Source organism: Theropithecus gelada, chromosome 7a, assembly GCF_003255815.1.
Source record: "Theropithecus gelada isolate Dixy chromosome 7a, Tgel_1.0, whole genome shotgun sequence".
NCBI classification, from domain to species: domain Eukaryota; kingdom Metazoa; phylum Chordata; class Mammalia; order Primates; family Cercopithecidae; genus Theropithecus; species Theropithecus gelada.
In genome coordinates, this window is record NC_037674.1 from 26,012,236 (window position 1) to 26,032,047 (window position 19,812).

Below are 19,812 nucleotides of genomic sequence, written 5' to 3' on the forward strand. Positions count from 1 at the left end.
ATAATAAAGACTCTCTTGAATTTTTTTTTTTTTTTTTTTTTTTTTTTGAGACTGAGTCTCCCTCTATTGCCCAGGCTGGAATGCAGTGGTGCAATCTCGGCCTACTGCAACCTCTGCCTCCTGGGTTCAAGTGATTCTCCTGCCTCAGCCTCCTGAGTAGCTGGGATTACAGGCACGTGCCACCCTTTGTATTTTGAGTAGAGACAGGGTTTCACCATGTTGGCCGGGCTGGTCTCAAACTCCTGACCTCAAGTGATCCACCCACCTTGGCCTCCCAAAGTGTTGGGATTACAGGCATGAGGCACCATGCCCAGCCTATGTATTCTCTATTATAGCATTTATCCTGTTGTAGTCAACCAACTTACTTGCTAGTCCCCCACTAAACATTCAACTGCATGAGGATTATAACCTTATCCATCTTAAATGCCTCCTAAGTAGGTGTCATCAAGCATTCAGTCATTTAATAAATATTTGTTGAACAAACAAATAAACTCTCTTGACAGGCCAGCATCTTAAAATTTTACTCTATCCTCTGATTCTGGCATGCAGAGTGTCATGTCAGATTAAGATAAGGTACCATTCCTAAAGAGTAGAGGGTAGCCAGGCGCGGTGGCTCACGCCTATAATCCCAGCACTTCGGGAGGCCAAGACAGGCAATCACCTAAGGTCAGGAGTTCAAGACCAGCCTGGCTAACATGGTGAAACCCTGTCTCTACTAAATACAAAATATTAGCTGGGCGTGATGGCACATGCCTATAATCCCAGCTACTTGGGAGGCTGAGGCAGGAGAATTGCTTGAACCCAGGAGGCAGAGGTTGCAGTGAGTGGAAATTGCGCCACTGTACTTCAGCCTGGGCAACAAGAGTGAAACTCTGTCTCAAAAAAAGAAAGAAAGTGGAAGAGAACCATGAAATTAAGGCGGACGGATCATGAGGTCAGGAGATCGAGACCATCCTGGCTAACATGGTGAAACTCCGTCTCTACTAAAAATACAGAAAATTAGCCGGGCATGGTGGCAGGCGCCTATAGTCCCAGCTACTCGGGAGGCTGAGGCAGGAAAATGACATGAACCCAGGAGGCAGAGCTTGCAGTGAGCTGAGATAGCGCCCCTGCACTCAAGCCTACGCGACAGAGTCTCCGTCTCAAAAAAAAAAAAAAAAAAAAAGGCCGGGCGTGGTGGCTCAAGCCTGTAATCCCAGCACTTTGGGAGGCCGAGACGGGCGGATCACGAGGTCAGGAGATCGAGACCATCCTGGTTAATACGGTGAAACCCCGTCTCTACTAAAAAGTACAAAAAACTAGCCGGGCGTGATGGCGGGCGCCTGTAATCCCAGCTACTTGGGAGGCTGAGGCAGGAGAATGGCGTGAACCCGGGAGGCGGAGCTTGCAGTGAGCTGAGATCTGGCCACTGCACTCCAGCCTGGGCGACAGAGCGAGACTCCATCTCAAAAAAAAAAAAAAAAAAAAAAAGTACTTCTAGGCCAGGCACGGTGGCTCATACCTGTAATCTCAGCACTCCGGGAGGTCGAGGTGGGCAGATATCTTAAGGTCAGGAGTTTGAGACCAGCATAATGAAACTCCATCTCTACTAAAAATACAAAAAATTAGGCCATGCGTGGTGGCTCACACCTGTAATCTCAGCACTTAGGTGGATCACGAGGTCAGGAGTTCAAGACCAGCCTGGCCAATATGGTGAAACCCCATCTCTAATAATAATACAAAAATTAGCTGGGTGTGATGGCTTGCGCCTGTAGTCCCAGCTACTCGGGAGGCTGAGGCAAGAGAATTGCTTGAACCTGGGAGGCGGAGGTTGCAGTGAGCCGAGATCACGCCACTGCACTCCAGCCTGGGCAACAGAGCGAGACTCTGTCTCAAAACGAAAAAAAAAAAATGGCCAGGCTTGGTGGCTCACACCCAGTACTTTGAGAGGCCAAGGCAGGTGGATCACGAGGTCGGGAGTTCAAGACCAGCCTGGCCAACATGGTGAAACCCCGTCTCTACTAAAAATACAAAAATTAGCTGGGTGTGGAGGCGCGCTTCTGTAATCTTAGCTACTTGGAAGGCTGAGGCAGAAGAATCGCCTGAACCCGGGAGGCGGAGGTTGCAGTAAGCCGAGATCGTGCCATTGCACTCCAGCCTGGGCGACAGAGTGAGACTCCATCTCAAAAAAAAAAAAAAAAAAAAAAAAATTAGCCAGGTGATGTGGCAGACTCCTATAATCCCACCTACTCCGGAGGCTGAGGCAGGAGAATCCCTTGAACCCCAGAGCCCGAGGTTGCAGTGAGCTGAGATCACATCACTGCACTTCAGCTTGGGCAACAAGAGCAAAACTCTGTCTCGGAAAAAAAAAAAAAACTTCTTGGCTGGGCATGGTGGCTTATTGCAGTAATCCCAGCACTTTGGGAGGCCGAGACTGGTGAATCATTTGAGATCAGGAGCTTGAGACCAGACTGGCCAACAGGGCGAAACCCCGAGTCTACTAAAAATACAAAAAGTAGTCAGGCATGGTGATGTGCGCCTGTAATTCCAGCGATTGGGGAGGCTGAGGCATAAGAGTCACTTGAACCTGAGAGGCAGAGGTTACAGTGAGCTGAGATTGTGCCACGGCACTCCAGTCTGGGTGATGGGGTGAGACTCTCAAAAACAAAAAAACAAAAGAAACAATCAAATCAAATCAAATTAAAAAACAAAATTAGCCAACCATGTTGGTCAGGCTTATCTTTTTATTCTCTTAATAGTATCTTTCATAAAGTAGAAGGGTTTTTTTGGTTTTGTTTTTATTTTTTGGGTTTCTTTTGAGAGAAGGTCTCACTCTATCACCCAGGCTGAAGTGCAGTGGCACAATCTCGGCTCACTGCCCTCTGCCTCCTGGGTTCAAGTGATTCTCATGCCTCAACCTCCCAAGTAGCTGGCACTACAGGCATGCGCCACCACGCCTGGCTAATTTTTGTATTTTTAGTAGAGATGATGTTTTACCATGTTGGCCAGGCCGGTCTTAAACTCCTGACCTCAGGTGATCCATCTGCCTCGGCCTCCCAAAGTGCTGGGATTACAGGCATAAGCCACTGCACTCAGTCCAAAATTTCCTGTTTTTGAAGGAGAGTTTGTTAACTTTCTTAAATGAATGACAATGGGTACATTGAATCATTATAGTATTTTGCTGGACATGGTGGCTCATGCCTATTCCAGCACTTTGGAAGGCTGAGATGGGTGGATCATTTGAGCTCAGGAGTTTGAGGTGAGCCTGGGCAATATAGTGAGACGCCATCAAAAAAAGAAAAAAGGCCATGTGCACTCAGGCTGTAATCCCAGCACTTTGGGAGGCCGAGGTGGGTGGATCACCTGAGGTCAGGAGTTTGAGATCAGCCTGACCAACATGGCGAAACCCCATCTCTACTAAAATGCAAAATTAGCCAGGTGTGGTGGCTCATGCCTGCAATCCCAGCTACTCTGAAGGCTGAGACAGGAGAATCACTTGAACCCGGAAGGTGGAGGTTGTAGTGAGCTGAGATTGTGGCCATTGCACTCCAGCCTGGGCAGCAAGAGTGAAACTCTGCCTCAAAAAAAAAAAAAAAAAAAAAAAAAATTACTATCTCTTGCAGTATTCAGGTTTTATAACTTCCCACAATTATTTAAAATGTTTTAGAAAGCTTGACATTCATAAAAATAGAAGTTTAAATTTATTTTATTTTATTTTATTTTTGAGATGGAGTCTTGCTTTGTCACCCAGGCTGGGGTGTAGTGGCACCATGTCGGATCATTGCAACCTCCTCCTCCTGGGTTCAGGTGATTCTCCTGCCTCAGCCTCTCAAGCAGCTGAAACTACAGGCATGCACCACCACGCCCAGCTAATTTTTATTTTTAGTAGAGACGGGGTTTCACCATATTGGCCAGGCTGGTCTCAAACTTCTGACCTCAGGTGGTCCGTCCACTTCAGCCTCCCAAATTGCTGGGATTACCGGCATGAGCCACCACGCCCGGGCAGAGTTTACATTTAGATAAGCAAAAGCAGACCAGGCATAGGGGCTCTCACCGGTGATCCCAGCACTTTGGGAGGCCAAGTCAGGATGATCACTAAGTCCAAGAGTTCAAGACCAGCCTGGACAACATAGGGAGACCCTTGTCTCTAGAAAATAAAACACAAACTAAAAGGAAAATCCTGAAGGATCTGAAGTAGGACAAGTGAAGACATGAGAGTCCTTCCCTCCTTATACTGAAAAACTAACATTCATTGTGTGGTTTTTTTACTTGCTGGCTGCTGTTCTATTCACTTAACATGTATTAACTTACTAGCTGCTCTCAAGTCTATAAGTCAGATGCTATTATTATTCCCCCACTGCACAAAGGAGAAGATTGAGGCACAGGGCAGAGCCACGATTTCAACCACTATAGTCTAATTCCAGAGTTTGTGCCCTTGAGCCTTATGCTATATTACCTATTGTGACAGTAAGTCACAACTGAGAAATCTGTCACTAACAAGAGGAAACAGATTATATGTGATTCAGTCTTTCACAAAATCTTTACCTCAATTCGTTTAATCAACTAGTCAAAGATCTTTGTTTAATGCACTAGGTACAAATTGTTGGCTTATGTGATTGTTTCCAAATTAATCATGCCTCTGGCTTCTCTCTGAATGGATCTGCTATCAGTGTGAGTCCCTGGGCAACTGAAAAAGAGACACACACTTTATCTCAAAAATAAAAAGGAACTATTTAGGGCTGGTGCGGTGGCTCATGCCTGTAAGTGGGAGTCTTTGGGAGTCTGAGATGGGCAGATTATTTGAGCCCAGGAACTGGAGACCAGGCTGCACAACATGGCGAAACTGTGTCTCTACAAAAATTAGCTGGGCATGGTGGCATGTGCCTCTAGTCCCAGCTACTCAGGGGGCTGAGGTGGGAGAATCACCAGGGGAGGTCGAGGCTGCAGTGAGCTGTGATCGCACCATCCCACTTCAGCGTGGGTGACAGAGTGAGATGCTGTCTCAAAAAATATATATATACACAAATAAAAATAAATAAAAAGAAATGATTTAGGGCCAGGCACAGGGACCACGCCTGTAATCCTAGCACATGGGAGACTGAGACAGGAAGATTACTGGAGCCCAGGCGTTTGAGACTGCACTGAACCATGATCATGCCACTCCAGCCTAGGCAACAAAGCAAGGCCCTGACTCTTAAGAAAAAATTTTAAAAAGAAATGACTTAGAATGTCGACAACATTAAAACAATTAAAATTGTTTAAAGCATGAAAACAAAGAGTCAATATATGAAATGTCCATTTTATGTAACTTTCTCTGTCATTTAAACTCGGACACTCATAAATGCTTGGCAAATGACTACAGAAGCCTTTGTTTATATAAGCAGAAGGTGATTAAACCAGTTCCAACAAATTTTGCTGTACTTTGGATAGAGGATTAATGGATTTTCTTTCTTAGGGACTCTTTCAAAAGAATTACCCTCATTTGCTAGTGGAAAGCTTATAAAATGCCAACTAAAAATACCTGGAATGTTTCAAATATTAATCTCTAACCCCAGTACCTTAGTACAGTGGCTGGCATATCATAAGTATTCAATAAGTATTTCTTGATTAATTGAGAGAATGAAATCAGTCTTCTTTCAATTGTATTATATGTGATATGCTAATCAGTTTCACAATATACAACTAAAAAAATTTTAAACATATTTTCCCACCTTTTTTTTTGAGATGGAGTCTTGCTCTGTCTCCAGGCTGGAGTGCGGTGGTGTGATCTTGGCTCACTGCAACTTCCACCTCCCGGGTTCAAGCGATTCTCCTGCCTCAGCCTCCTGAGTAGCTGGGATTACAGGCACGTGTCACCATGCCCGGCTAATATTTTTTTTTTTTTGTATTTTTAGTAGAGACGGGGTTTCACCATGTTGGCCAGGATGGTCTTGATCTCTTGACTTCGTGATCCGCCCACCTTGGCCTCTGAAAGTGCTGGGATTACAGGCGTGAACCACTGTGCCCGGCCTATTTTCCCACTTTTAATAACCCTTTCTTTGGCCCATGTTTATTTCTAAAAGGGAAGAAAGTTTCTTCCTAAAGCTCTAAAACTCTGTCCCCGGTGACTAGATTTGGGCAAAAGCCAGGACAAATTACCAGTAACCATAGAGAGAAATTCCCCTTTGAATTTAGTAAAGCCCCATGTTGATTAAGAATATTATTGTTGGGGCCAGGCAGGGTGGCTCATGCCTGTAATCCCAGCACTTTGGGAGGCCAAGGCGGGTGGATCACCTGAAGTTCAAGACTAGCCCTGCCAACATGGTAAAACCCCATCTCTACTAAAAATACAAAAATTAGCCAGGTGTGGTGGTAGGTACCTGTAATCCCAGCTACTTGGGAGGCTGAGGCAGGAGAATCGCTTGAAACTGGGAGAAGGAGGTTGCAGTGAGCTGAGATCACATCACCGCACTCCAGCCCCAGCCTGGGCGGCAGAGTGAGACTCTATTTCAACAAAAAAAAGAAAAAAAGAAAAAAAAATTTGATTTTCTGATACTGGATATAATCAAATTTCTATGATATATTAACATTGTTAATGTCAACTTATAATAAAATAACATTGTAAGATTAGCTAATGAATATCCTAAAATGCAAGATAAATGGCATCAATTCAGAGTTACTATATGGGTGTTTATGTGTATAAGTGTATACCTACATGTCTCACTGTTTTTATTTTTCCTTTCTCTCTTTTTTTTTTCCCTGAGCTGGAGTCTTGCTCTGTTGCTCACTGCAAGATTTCGACTCACTGCAACCTCCGCCTCCTGGTTTCAAGTGATTCTCCTGCCTCAGCTTCCCGAGTAGCTGGGATTATGGGTGCCTGCCACAATGCGTAGCTAATTTTTTGTATTTTTAGTAGAAACAGGTTTTCACCATGTTGGCCAGGCTGGTCTTGAACTCCTGACCTCAGGTGATCCACCTGCCTCGGCCTCCCAAAGTGTCAGGATAACAGGTGTGAGCCACCTTGCCCAGCCCTCTCTTTTTGTTTTAATTTTATTTTTAGAGACGGGGTCCCACATGTTGCCCAGGCTGATCTTGGGCTCCACCTCAGTCTCCCAAAGTGCTGAGATTACAGGCATGAGCCACCAAGCCAAGACTTGTCTCATTCTTTTTTCTTTTTGAGACAGAGTCTCACTCTGTTGCCAGGCTGGAGTGCAATGGCTTGACCTCAGCTCACCGCAACCTCTGCCTCCCAAGTTCAAGCGATTCTCCTGCCTCAGCGTCCCAAGTAGCTGGGATTACAGGCATGGGCCACCATGCCTGGCTAATTTTATATGTTTAGTAGAGACAGGGTTTCTCCATGTTGATCAGGCTGGTCTCGAACACCCGACCTCAGTTGAATCCGCCCGCCTCGGCCTCCCAAACTGCTGGGATTACAGGCGTGAGCCACCGCGCTCAACTGTTAATGTGATTTTTAAGGTCTGACTGGTGTAGCCCCTGTTCATCTCCAACTTAATTTCCCGTAGTATAAACTCCATCTCAAAAACAAAAAAAAATCATGCTAACGATTTTGGACTATTCTTAGATAAATTAGGTGCTGTTAAGGGTTTTTCTAAAGCACTGTAGTTGAATGATCAGATTTCCACTTTGGAAAGATCACTGGCTATGATGTGGAAAGGGAATCAATGGCACAACTAATGGCTGGAAGACCCATTAAGAAACTGTTACAGTACAGACAGAAAGTTGATTTAGTGGCAGTAGGAATGGTGATTCCTGGAACTCTTTTGAGAGACATCTGAAAGACAGAATGGAGAGGACTTGGGAATTGCCTTTGTATATTTTATTTCTCTGCATTCAGGACTGAATTTGGTCAATAGTTGGTGAGGCTTCGGTTGAAAAGTGTTGCACATACATATTAATACATTTGTGGATGAAACATTTTTCACGTTTATAAAAAAATTATTTGGTTTTCTATATAATTAAATAGGTAGCAGAGCCTACAGGTGGCTTATTAATTAGAAGCCAATTGGTACCTTTTCCCACTTAATCTAGAGAAGCGACTCTCTGATCTGAATTGTTAAATTGCTTTTAACAGAGTGATATGCCAAACCATTAGCTGACTAAGAACTGTAATATTTACCCATAGCCTCCTAAGGAAGAAAGAATTAGTGCCTTACTATAGTTTACAGCGATCTTTCTCCAGAACTCTGCTAAGAAGTCTGGCTATTGCTACAAGTGCAATTTTGCTTCTATTCTAAGCGCTCATATACAGGTAATTGGAATTTCCAAAATTTTTTTAGAGAGAACATTTTATCATCAGTGTTACCTAGAATGGTCATTACTTTCATTTTCTAGCACTAATGCTTTTCAGTGATATTTTAATTTTTGCTTTATTTTTAATTTGTTGTGGGTCAGTAGGGTAAGTGCCACAACAAAAATAAAGTTTAAAACTATTGATCTGGCCGGGCGTGGTGGCTCAAGCCTGTAATCCCAGCACTTTGGGAGGCTGAGGTAGGCGGATCACGAGGTCAGGAGTTCCAGAGCAGCCTGACCAAGATGGTGAAATCCTGTCTCTACTAAAAATACAAAAATTAGCTAGGCATGGTGGCTCACGCCAGTAATCCTAGCATTTTGGGAGGCCGAGGCAGGCGGATTGCCTGAGCTCGGGAGTTGAAGACCAGCCTGGGCAACATGGTGAAACCCCGTCTCTACTAAAATACAAAAAATTAGCCGGGTGTGGTGGCCTGCACCTGGATTCCTAGCTACTCGGGAGGCTGAGGCAAGAGAATCACTTGAACCCGGGAGGGGGTGGTTGCAGTGAGCCGAGATTGCGCCACTGCACTCCACCCTGGGCGACAGAGCAAGACTCTGTCTCAAAAACACAAAAGAAAAAGATATGAATAATTTACTATTTAACCAGCTGTTAGTATGAATATTTATTAAGAGAAAAATAATTCAGTCTGAATGTTTAAATGAATTAATTTTATAACACCCCCCCAAAAATTAACTCAGTAGATTTGTATGGTATTTGTATTTTAAATTCATAACAGAAGCATACGATAGAAAATGCAGAAAGCAAGAGTATAGGCTAGGCTTGATGGCTCATGCCTGTAATTCCAGCACTTGGGGAGGTTGATGCAGATCACTTGAGCTCAGGAGTTTGAGACCAGTCTAGGCGTCTCTATTTTTCAAAAAATTAAATACAAGAAAAAGAAGAGTGTACATGGAAAAGTCGTCACTCCTGTGCCCTAGCCATCTTACTTCCTTTCTCCCTAAAAAAAAGACACTCTTTCCAGTTTCTGGAAAGTTATGTCTCTTTCCAGATATATGGGCCTGTGGTATGACACAAGGTTCCTGTATGGAGAGAAGAACAGGATTTTCTCAACATATCATCAAGACAAACTACAATACATATCAAGGCCAATCTCATCTAAATTAAAAAGAAAGTACAATGGCAGCAAGGATCTTGGTAATTTCTGGGAACAACATCAGCAAAAATGCAAATGTCAGGATTGTTCATCAGAAGGGGTGGCCCTTTTTTTTTTTTTTTTTTGGTAAAAAAGAGCCTGTATAGACCTTAGTACATATTTTTTTTTTTTTTTTTTTAGATGGAGTCTTGCTCTGTCGCCAGGCTGAAGTGCAATGACACACAGTCTCGGCTCACTGCAACCTCCGCCTCCCGGGCTCAAGCGATTCTCCTGCCTCAGCCTCCCAAGTAGCCGGGACTACAGGCGCATGCCACTACATCCAGCCAATTTTTGTATTTTTAGTAGAGACGGGGTTTTACCATGTTGGCCAAGATGGTCTCCATCTTTTGACCTCGTGATCCACCCACCTCAGCCTCCCAAAGTGCTGGGATTACAGGTGTGAGCCACCATGCCCGGCCAGAATCTAGGTTTTAAGGATAATTTGTAAGACCTAAATAACTGCATAGTTTCTTAAGCAATTATTACCATTTTTGTGTTATATGAACATGATCTAGTACAGTTAGTTCATTTTCAATTATTTTTTCATCATTCAAAATAAAACAAATCCAAATTTTATTTTAAAATAGAATTTATTGAATACCATAGTAAATTAAATACATAAAAAATTGTTTTTCTTGTCAGTATTGGCACATAATGATAGTTTAAAGTACTGCTAAATTAACACTTCAAAAATTTCAAATTTTAAAACATTCCATAAAAATATAAAGCCTAATAGTGTTATAAAAGTATTAATTTACACTAACTTACATATCAAAGTGTTAAAAAAGAAATTTCACACTCAAACCAATTATCTGAGAAGTAAAAATTCAATCACATGTTTTTAAAAATGTTTTCATTTGAACAAAATGCAACAGAAGGTATAAAACAGGCAAAAATTACCTAATTTACATTGACTTATCCTACTAGAAAATGTTGCAGGTTAACTTTAGACATTAAAAAGATTCATATTCCAAAGGAATAGAAAAGCTGTTTGCAATACTTTTTATGCCTAATCAAAGAACCACATGATGACATTAAATATTCTACATTTTGTGGGTTGCTCCTTAATTGCCAGTAATGGAGGACTACTATAAAAATTTAGTTTTAAAAATAATTTTTCTCCCAATGAACATTTTATATACAGAGGCTGTCCTAAGTATGGAAAGATTAAACAAGGACATTTATACTTATGATCTTCACTATAATATGGCCTATGTATTACCCTGTCAATTTTTTTTTTTTTTTTTTTATTTTTTTTGAGACGGAGTCTCGCTCTGTCACCCCGGCTTGGAGTGCAGTGGCCGGATCTCAGCTCACTGCAAGCTCCGCCTCCCGGGTTCCCGCCATTCTCCTGCCTCAGCCTCCCGAGTAGCTGGGACTACAGGCGCCGCCACCACGCCCGGCTAGTTTTTTGTATTTTTTTTAAGTAGAGACGGGGTTTCACCGTGTTAGCCAGGATGGTCTCGATCTCCTGACCTCGTGATCCGCCCGCCTCGGCCTCCCAAAGTGCTGGGATTACAGGCTTGAGCCACCGCGCCCGGCCCCTGTCAATTTTTTTTTACTCTGAAAATTCGTAATCTCACATATGAGTATTACAGTAGAGGATCAAATTCCAAAAAGTTGAGTAATTTGATTCAGATCTCTTGAATTTAGAGCACTTTTCCTCCAGGAAATGTATAAAGTTATTTATTTTATGTTATATATCTTTATTTATTTGAGATGGCATCTTGCTGTCACCCAGGCTGGAGTACAGTCACTGTTCACAGGCACAATCACAGCTCACTACAGCCTCAAACTCCTGGGCTCAAGAGACCGTCCCATCTCAGCCTCCCAAATAGCTGGGATTACAGGTGCATGCCACCAGACCTAGCTTATATTCAATATTTTGGTTTTATTTGCATTACTGTCACTAACCTTTATTTCCTCTGAGGTAAATAGGGCACTGCTAATGAATTTTTTTTAAACTGTAGAACTGGTTATTTGGCAACATCTTAAATAAATTCAACCTTTTTCCTTGACAATGAAAGCATTTCAGACCACTACATTCCACTGTACTAGTCTACACTGAACTCCATTCAATTATAGACTGAAGTACAGTTTTGTTTTTGAAATTTCATTGGTTAAGATCAGGCTGAAATTATAGAGATCAAGCTTAATTAGTTCAAATATATATTTGAACTAATTTATATATACAAATATAAATACATATATTTGAACTAATTTATATTAATAAATATATATATATATATATTTTTGAGACGGAGTCTCGCTCTGTCACCCAGGCTGGAGTGCAGTAGCGTGATCTCAGCTCACTGTAACCTCCGCCTCCCGGGTTCAAGCGATTCTCCTGCCTCAGCCTCCTGAGTAGCTGGGATTACAGGGACACCCCACCACGCCTGGCTAATTTTTGTATTTTTAGTAGAGACAGGGTTTCACCATGTTGGTCAGGCTGGTCTCAAACTCCTGACCTCGTGATCCACCCACCCTGGCCTCCCAAAGTGCTGGGATTACAGGCGTGAGCCACCGCACCCAGCCTTAGTTCAAATATTTTTTAGACAAATGTAAAATACATCTATAACTCAAAGGATAAATGCTTGAGGGAATGGATATCCCATTCTCCATGATGTGCTTATTTCACATTGCATGCCTGTATCAAAACATCTCATGCACCCTATAAATATATACACCTACATGTACCCACGACAATATTTAAAAATGTAAAAATAATTTTTGCTTATACTAAAGCATAAATTGAAAGAGCAAAGAAAATTGGAAAGCTCATTTGTATTTACTGTAAATGTATCAATTCAGTAAAATCTCTATGGACATGTAAGTAAAATATACGAATGCCAATAGCAAATGGGTTAAAATTCTCTTTCTTTAAAAGAGAAATAAATTGCAGATTCTACTAATAAGGAATTGCTAATCTAAAAAAAAATCTGCAAGCGCCAGGCACGGTGGCTCACACCTGTAATCCCAGCACTTTGGGAGGCCGAGGCAGGTGAATCACCTGAGGTTGGGAGTTCCAGACCAGCCTGATCAACATGGAGAAACCCTGTCTCTACTAAAAATACAATATTAGCTGGGCATGGTGGCACATGCCTATAATCCCAGCTACTCGGGAAGCTGAGGCAGGAGAAATGCTTGAACCTGGGAGGCAGAGGTTGCGGTGAGCTGATATCACACCACTGAATTCCAGCCTGGGCAACAAGAGCGAAACTCTGTCTCAAAAAAAAAAAAAAAAAAATCTACAAGCTAGAAGAAAATATAATGTATTAGAATATCAAGGTCTTTCCCCACAGGCCTCATATTTATTTTTGGTAAACTAAACAGAGATAAAAGTAATCTACGTTACAATTTGAGATAGTGATTTCTGTTGAGAAGCCACAAAAATGTTCATAGGGATTTTCTAAGAACTTTTTTTTTTGCATCCAGAATTAATAAATACAGTGTATCGTTATTTTAAAGACATGTTTAGGGAAAAGACCAGCTTCTCTTCCCCTTAAAGTTATTGGTAGTGGGAGGGCAAGAGAGGAAGAGATGACAGCTTTTTAATTTATTTATTTATTTATTTATTTTTTGAGACAGAGTCTGGCTCTGTTGCCCAGGCTGCAGTGCAGTGGCCTTATCTCAGCTCACTGCAAGCTCCGCCTCCCGGGTTCACACCATTCTCCTGCCTCAGCCTCCCGAGTAGCTGGGACTACAGGCGCCCGCCACCTCGCCCGGCTAGTTTTTTGTATTTTTTTAGTAGAGACGGGGTTTCACCGTGTTAGCCAGGATGGTCTCGATCTCCTGACCTCGTGATCCGCCCGTCTCGGCCTCCCAAAGTGCTGGGATTACAGGCTTGAGTCACAGCGCCCGGCCGAGATGACAGCTTTTTAAGTCAAATTTTCATCTCATCTATCTTTTGTTCATTTTGAGTCCCCAAATAAAACATTTCTGTACTTTAATTTCTTAATCACTACTGTCAGCTTGGTTGCTACACATTTAATTACAACATAAAGTTGACATTGAGGATGAAGAAACTTGAGTAATTATGCTTTTTCTTATTTCTATTTAACCAATAAGATTTTAATAGCAAATTAGAACAAGATTTTACCTCCTTAATAACTAATGGTTAGATAAAGTAGAATTTGTATCAAGTAACTCAGACTTCAGATTTCTGGATGTACCAGTTACTATGCTACTGAGGAGATACATCTAGATGATGAAGTTAAAATATTAATTATGACTCCAGTCATATGAAACCAAATTATTATGAGAAATTATTTCGCCAGGCACAGTGGCTCACATCTGTAATCTCAGCACTTGGGGAGGCCGAGGCGGGCGGATCACAAGGTCAGGAGTTCAAAATCAGCCTGACCAACATGGTGAAACCCCATCTCTACTAAAAATACAAAATTTAGCCAGGTGTGGTGGCACGCACCTATAATCCCAGCTACTTGGGAGGCTGAGGCAGGAAAATTGCTTGAACCGGGAGGCAGAGGTTGCAGTGAGCTAAGATCTCGCCACTGCACTCCAGCTCGGGTGACAGAGGGAGACTCTGTTTCAAAAAAAAAAAAAAAAAGAAATTATCTTATTTCAGTGTAGTAAAAAAAATAATTTTTCTTTAACATTCTTCATAAAATGTGATTGAGGCTATCAAATATCATAAAGCTTGGATGAGGGTGCAGGTAATTTTACAAAAAAAGTTGTATTTTGGCAAATATTTTATTATTATAAATGAAAATAAGAGTTTTAAAATGGCACTTAATTTGTTCTCTCTCTCAGAGTCTGCCAAATAAATCAGATTTCTTGGAAAAAATTCAAAGTTGATAAAATGGAGGCAAAATTAACTCTTGTCAGATAAGTCATTTGCCATAAATTGAAAGGACCCCTGACCGCATTAAGCAGAGGGACTGACGGTCAGTGGAGCTTCTCTGTTTGCAATTTATTCAGCAAAAGCAAACAATTGTTTACAAGTCTCTAACACAAAATTTAGTTCAAATATCAAAGGTCTGATCCATTTTCAAAGGCATTAGTTTTATTTTTAATAAGTTGAACTGGCCTTAGATGAAAGATATAGTTCTCTTCACATAGTTTACACATTATTTACAGAGAAATGAAAAATCCTGCTGCCTTTGTTATCACTTGTCATTTGGGAATTTCTTAGATAAAATAAAAGAACATGGAAAGATAATCTGACCTCTGACTTCCAGGAGAATGATCAGGCCACATCTAAAATTTACCAAAGAATGAGGAAAAAATTTTTTTCAAGTTGGAAGGTACCAGAGTGATTAGCTGGTCTAACCTACTCATTTTGCAGATGAGAAAACTGAGATACAGTCGTCTTGAGCTGCGGCAAATTACTCAACTCTTCCTTGTATTGTAATTAAACTGAGACTAACACCAAGTCTCTTGCTGTTGTTGCCAATTCTTTTCTCTGAACTGCACTTTGTATATCCTCCACCAAGCTTAAGAGTCATTACCTAAGGGGCAAGGGGTGGGAATCAGGAAGAAAAAACGATAATGGGTGGGGGTGGGGGAATGTGGGATAATGTTAGGAATGTTGTATTCAACAATGAGCCATATGTATTAACAATTTCCTAAGAAAAATAATTAAAAAAAAAAATCAAACCTTAACATCAGCAGAACCAAATTTCAAAGATCAGAAATACCAAAGTGAAACTCAATGTTAGTATTGAAATTTAAGCTACATTTTCAAAAAAAAGGTCAGCAAACCAATGAAAACTAGATTTCAGTTTCTGTCTCCTTTTAGTGACTAGTTCTATATATTATGTTTCTCTATACCTGGAAAAATGTTCTTAATATAATATACATGCAGTCTGAAGTAATTTCAGTTATCAAGTTTATGAAAGAATTGGGTTTTAAAAAATACTACAAAAATATGCACTTATATTTATCCTAAAATTATATATTTCTAACCTCTGCAGTGATATAAGGTCCAAATTTTCACTGTTAAACCGCCTTCTTGCATGGTGTTAAACAGTTATTTCTATAGAACAGATATCATTTGCATAAATCTTTTTTTTTTTTTTTTGAGATGGAGTCTCACTCTGTCGCCCAGGCTGGAGTGCAGTGGTGTGATCTCGGCTCACTGCAAGCTCCACCTCCCGGGTTCACGCCATTCTCCTGCTTCAGCCTCTCAAGTAGCTGGGACTGCAGGCACCCTCCACCATGCCTGGCTAATTTTTGGTATTTTTAGTAGAGAGGGGTTGACCTCGTGATCCACTTGCCTCGGTCTCCCAAAGTGCTGGGATTACAGGCGTAAGCCATCGCGCCTGGCCAATTTGCATTATTGTTTACAGTAAAACTCATTCAGAAATAGTAACTACTTTTATCTACCATCAGAGCTGAAAGAAACAGATTTCAGTAAAAAAAAGTATAGCAGTGGGTCAAGGCATTTTTTTTTTAAGAAAAATATACTGTATATAGTATATATATCTCGGAAACTACACAGCCAGGTTTTATTTAATGTGAAGGCACAACTTTAACATTAAAAGCAAAGCGTTTTAGTTATTTATGATGTAACTGTCAGTACCAGCTCATAAAAATATATATTTGCAAGCATATCATTGACGACTCTTTCAGATTGTCAATTCAAAAGTCAATTTAAAAACTCCAAGTCTATTTGTAGAAAATCAATGACACATTATTAGCAGCTCCACATATTATTGCTGGACAATCTGTTCACCAGTCAATGCAGGGTTTTCTTCATTAGCTGCATAATCCAGATGGTCCATCGTCTAGGCATAAATAAAAGACGTTAGGAAATGCAAAATTTCAACTTGCCCCCAATATTCACTACATTAGCAAAAGGATTCTGAGTTTTTCTAAAAAACACAGATTGCTCTATGAAACTGATCACTCCTTCAGGAGCACTGTTCTGGTTCAACATCCACACTTCTAAGGAGATAGGGTGACACTGAACCTCTAAGGAAGTCTAATCACGTGACTCAGAGCCCATTTGTGTTCTCCAGATCTTCCATTATCTCCATTTCCAAATATGAATACTGCCCTTCATGGCAGTGAGAACTCCAGAACAAAAGGAAGATATTCCTGACACTTATTCCAGGACACTATTCCAGGCAGTGTCCAATCATATAAGTGGGAAAACTAAAAATGGCCTCATGAGTCACTGTGATAATACCTGCTGGCTCTGGGACAGTGTGATATTATTGACACCTTGAAATAACCGTAAGATAATTCAAACTTTGGAAACATTATAATAATTTCTACAAAAAATGAACTTGAGGTCAAATGATATTTGAAAACAAAACCAAGAATACATTTGCTAGGCTGGGCGTGGCAGCTCACGCTTGTAATCCCAGCACTTTGAGAGGCTGAGATGGGCAGATCACAAGGTCAGGAGTTCAAGACCAGCCTGGCCAAGATGGTGAAACCCTGTCTCTAATAAAAATACAAAAATTAGCCGGGCGTGGTGGCAGGCGCCTGTAGTTCCAGCTACTTGGGAGGCTGAGGCAGGAGAATTGCTTGAACCCAGGAGGCGGAGGTTGCAGTGAGCCAAGATCGCGCCACTGCGCTCTAACCTGGGCAACAGAGTGAGACTCTGTTACAAAAAAAAAAAATACATTTGCTATAGACTATTTTAAAGAAATTACTGGCCGGTCACAGTGGCTCAAGCCTGTAATTCCAGCACTTTGGGAGGCCAAGGCGGGTGGAGCACAAGATCAGGAGATCGAGACCATCCTGGCTAACACAGTGAAACCCTGTCTCTACTAAAAAATAAAAAAAATAAAACTAGCTGGGCGTGGTGGCAGGCGCCTGGAGTCTCAGCTACTCAGGAGGCTGAGGCAGGAGAATGGTGTGAACCCGGGAGGCAGAGCTTGCAGTGAGCCGAGATTGCACTACTGCACTGCACCCTGGGTGACACAGTGAGACTCCGTCCCCACCCCCCAAAAACAGAAATTACCAGTTAAACTTTTCTCAAATGGTCACTTCAGCTCTGCCTATATTCTCATAAAAAATTGTCTTATATTTGGAAATGAAAGATGAAGAAACTGTTTAAATGCTTTCAGTGTTTCAGCAATTCAGATACAATTACTAAAAACAGAAAAAAGTAATGCCTTTGTGAAGACTGTTAAAGACTTTTAGACTAGTGATTAAATTTTGGTATAGAGATGCACTTTTTTCCTTTCCTTCATCAAGAATTAGAAGAAGGAAAGATCAGCAAGATAAATGTTCCTATTTTTGAAAAGTGGTTCTGAAGGCTTTAGTGTTTTTTGGAAGAAGAACAAGAGGGTGGAATCATCTCCAAATAGGGTCTCTTGACTTGCCAGGCAGAAAGAATACAACATGAGCTGAGGCTTTTGGCTGACAACTGTCTCAACTAATGGTGACAGTTTACAAAATCAAAACCTAGGCTGGACGCGGTGGCTCACACCTGTAATCCCAGCACTTTGGGAGGTCGAGGCAGGTGGATCACGAGGTCAGGAGTTCGGGACCAGCCTGGCCAACATGGTAAAAACCTGTTTCTACTACAAATACAAAAATTAGCCAGGTGTGGTGGTGTGCCTGTAATCCCAATCCTACTTGAGAGGCTGAGGTGGGAGAATTGCTTGAACCTGGGAGGCGGAGGCTTTGGTGAGCCGAGATCGTGCCACTGCACTCCAGCCTAGGCAATAGAGCAAGACTCCGTCTCAAAAATAAAATAAAATAAATAAAAAACCTGCTGATACTCTACAAGCCATTTCAAGACCCAAAACCATTTTGAGGTCTTCTAATTGCCAAAGATATCTCCTAGATTTAAGGTCACTAGTTTGCAGCAATTCTAGGGGAAAAAACAAAAGCCAAATCAAGACAGATAACATTTATTAAGCAGTTCACTACATGAAATGTAAGATGAAGATGTTGAACAGTTAATTTTAGCCAATTTAAATGAAGGGGGGAAAGGAAAAGTATGTAAGATATATTTAGGCCCCTTTTCTTCTAGGAATTTAAAAGTTTTGGATCTAAGAGGTTAGGGCTGTGTAGAGAGAAAATTGAAGCAGCCTCAGCAGAATAGATGGTGGAGAAACCCTCTTTCTTCCCCAGGGTCTGCTTACCCTGGCAACTGTAATCTAATGAAATGATAGCCCACATACCCTAAATTACAACATGCTTCCCTGGTGCCTTGTTAGCACAGTAGGTAGTGAGTCAGTCTCATCTAACTTGCCTCTTCTTTCCTAATCCCCAGGTACCTCACTGGCAATATATAATCTAATCCCTGAACACAGAAATATATTAATTTAAAAAACCACTTTCAAAGTCAACTTATTGAGAAGTAAGCATCTCTATTCCCTATTTACTGACTTTCCAATAAAAACAATACAGAAACATAAAGAACAAAGTTTTAAAAAATACAACAATAAATTAACATAAATAATACAATGAATTGACAAAATTGGCAAACATTTTCATCATATTTGGAAACAGGAAAGCTTGATTTGGAAAGATGGCCTCTGAAATCAGGTCAGCTAAGGTGGCATTTTCTGATAGCTCTGCTTGCTTATAATTGAACCAATCTCCAGAAATAGTCTAATAAAACACTCACTAAAGCAGGGTAACTGGAGACTTGCTGATACTAAAGCAGAGTTGTTCTAAGTTATCTCTGTATTCTGACTTGTCAGTTACAGCTTGTGACTTCTAAAAATAATGAGAAGTACTAGTGACATTTAACAGACACAACTCACTGTTTACTGGGTATCGACAAACCGAAAACTTACTACCTGCCCAGAGTAAAATAGCCCATTGGACATTGCTGCACATATTTAACTCCACTTATTTCATTATAGAAGCAAAAAATATCCCCTAAAACGATGACTCCTCTTCATTGTGCTATATGCCAAAGTAATCATGACTCTGCTTGATTTTTCTCTGCTGAGAAAAAAGTATCTTTATTTGCTTTATATTAATTAGAACTAAGACTTCACATAGAATCAAATAAGGGGGTCTGAGTACTGTAGTTCTTGAAGCATTCCACAAGAAAAGTTCATAGGAAATATACTGTAACTACTTTTGGGCTGTAGAAAATAATTTAAAATTAGTAATTAGTATTTCCAAATTAGTTATTTTTTTTTCTTTTTTTTTGAGATGGAGATTCGCTCTTGTTGCCAGGTTGGAGTGCAATGGCACGATCTCGGCTCACTGCAACCTCCGTCTCCCGGGTTCAAGCAATTCTCCTGCCTCAGCCTCCCTAGTAGCTGGGATTACAGGCACGTACCACCACGCCGGATAATTTTTTGTATTTTCAGTAGGGATGGGATTTCACTATGTTGGCCAGGCTGGTCTTGAACTCCTGACTTTAAGCGATCCACCTGCCTCAGCCTCCCAAAGGGCTGGGATTACAGGCATGAGCCACCGCGCCCAGCCCAAAATAGTATTATTTCAG

General features: G+C 41.2%; 2 protein-coding genes across 3 annotated transcripts in view; one reads left to right on the forward strand and one right to left on the reverse strand.

Annotated features, from left to right (window-relative positions):
- Positions 1-7,167: 7,167 nt before the first annotated feature.
- Positions 7,168-9,857, forward strand: LOC112627485 (protein GVQW1-like; the record flags this gene model as incomplete). Its single annotated transcript, XM_025389811.1, has 2 exons — positions 7,168-7,332; positions 9,786-9,857. Coding segments are annotated over 2 exons (237 nt in total), but the record flags the coding sequence as incomplete, so codon positions are not given.
- A 5,979-nt stretch (positions 9,858-15,836) lies between these two features.
- The window catches only part of SPPL2A (signal peptide peptidase like 2A), a 60,082-nt gene continuing 56,106 nt past the window's right edge, over positions 15,837-19,812 (reverse strand). Inside the window, exon 16 of one of the 2 annotated variants that reach the window (XM_025390483.1) lies at positions 15,837-16,168. In XM_025390483.1, coding sequence (XP_025246268.1) covers positions 16,094-16,168 — 75 coding nt within the window. In that variant the 3' untranslated portion in view covers positions 15,837-16,093. The remainder of the gene's footprint in view (positions 16,169-19,812) is intronic. The other variant, XM_025390484.1, reaches the window with a different exon arrangement.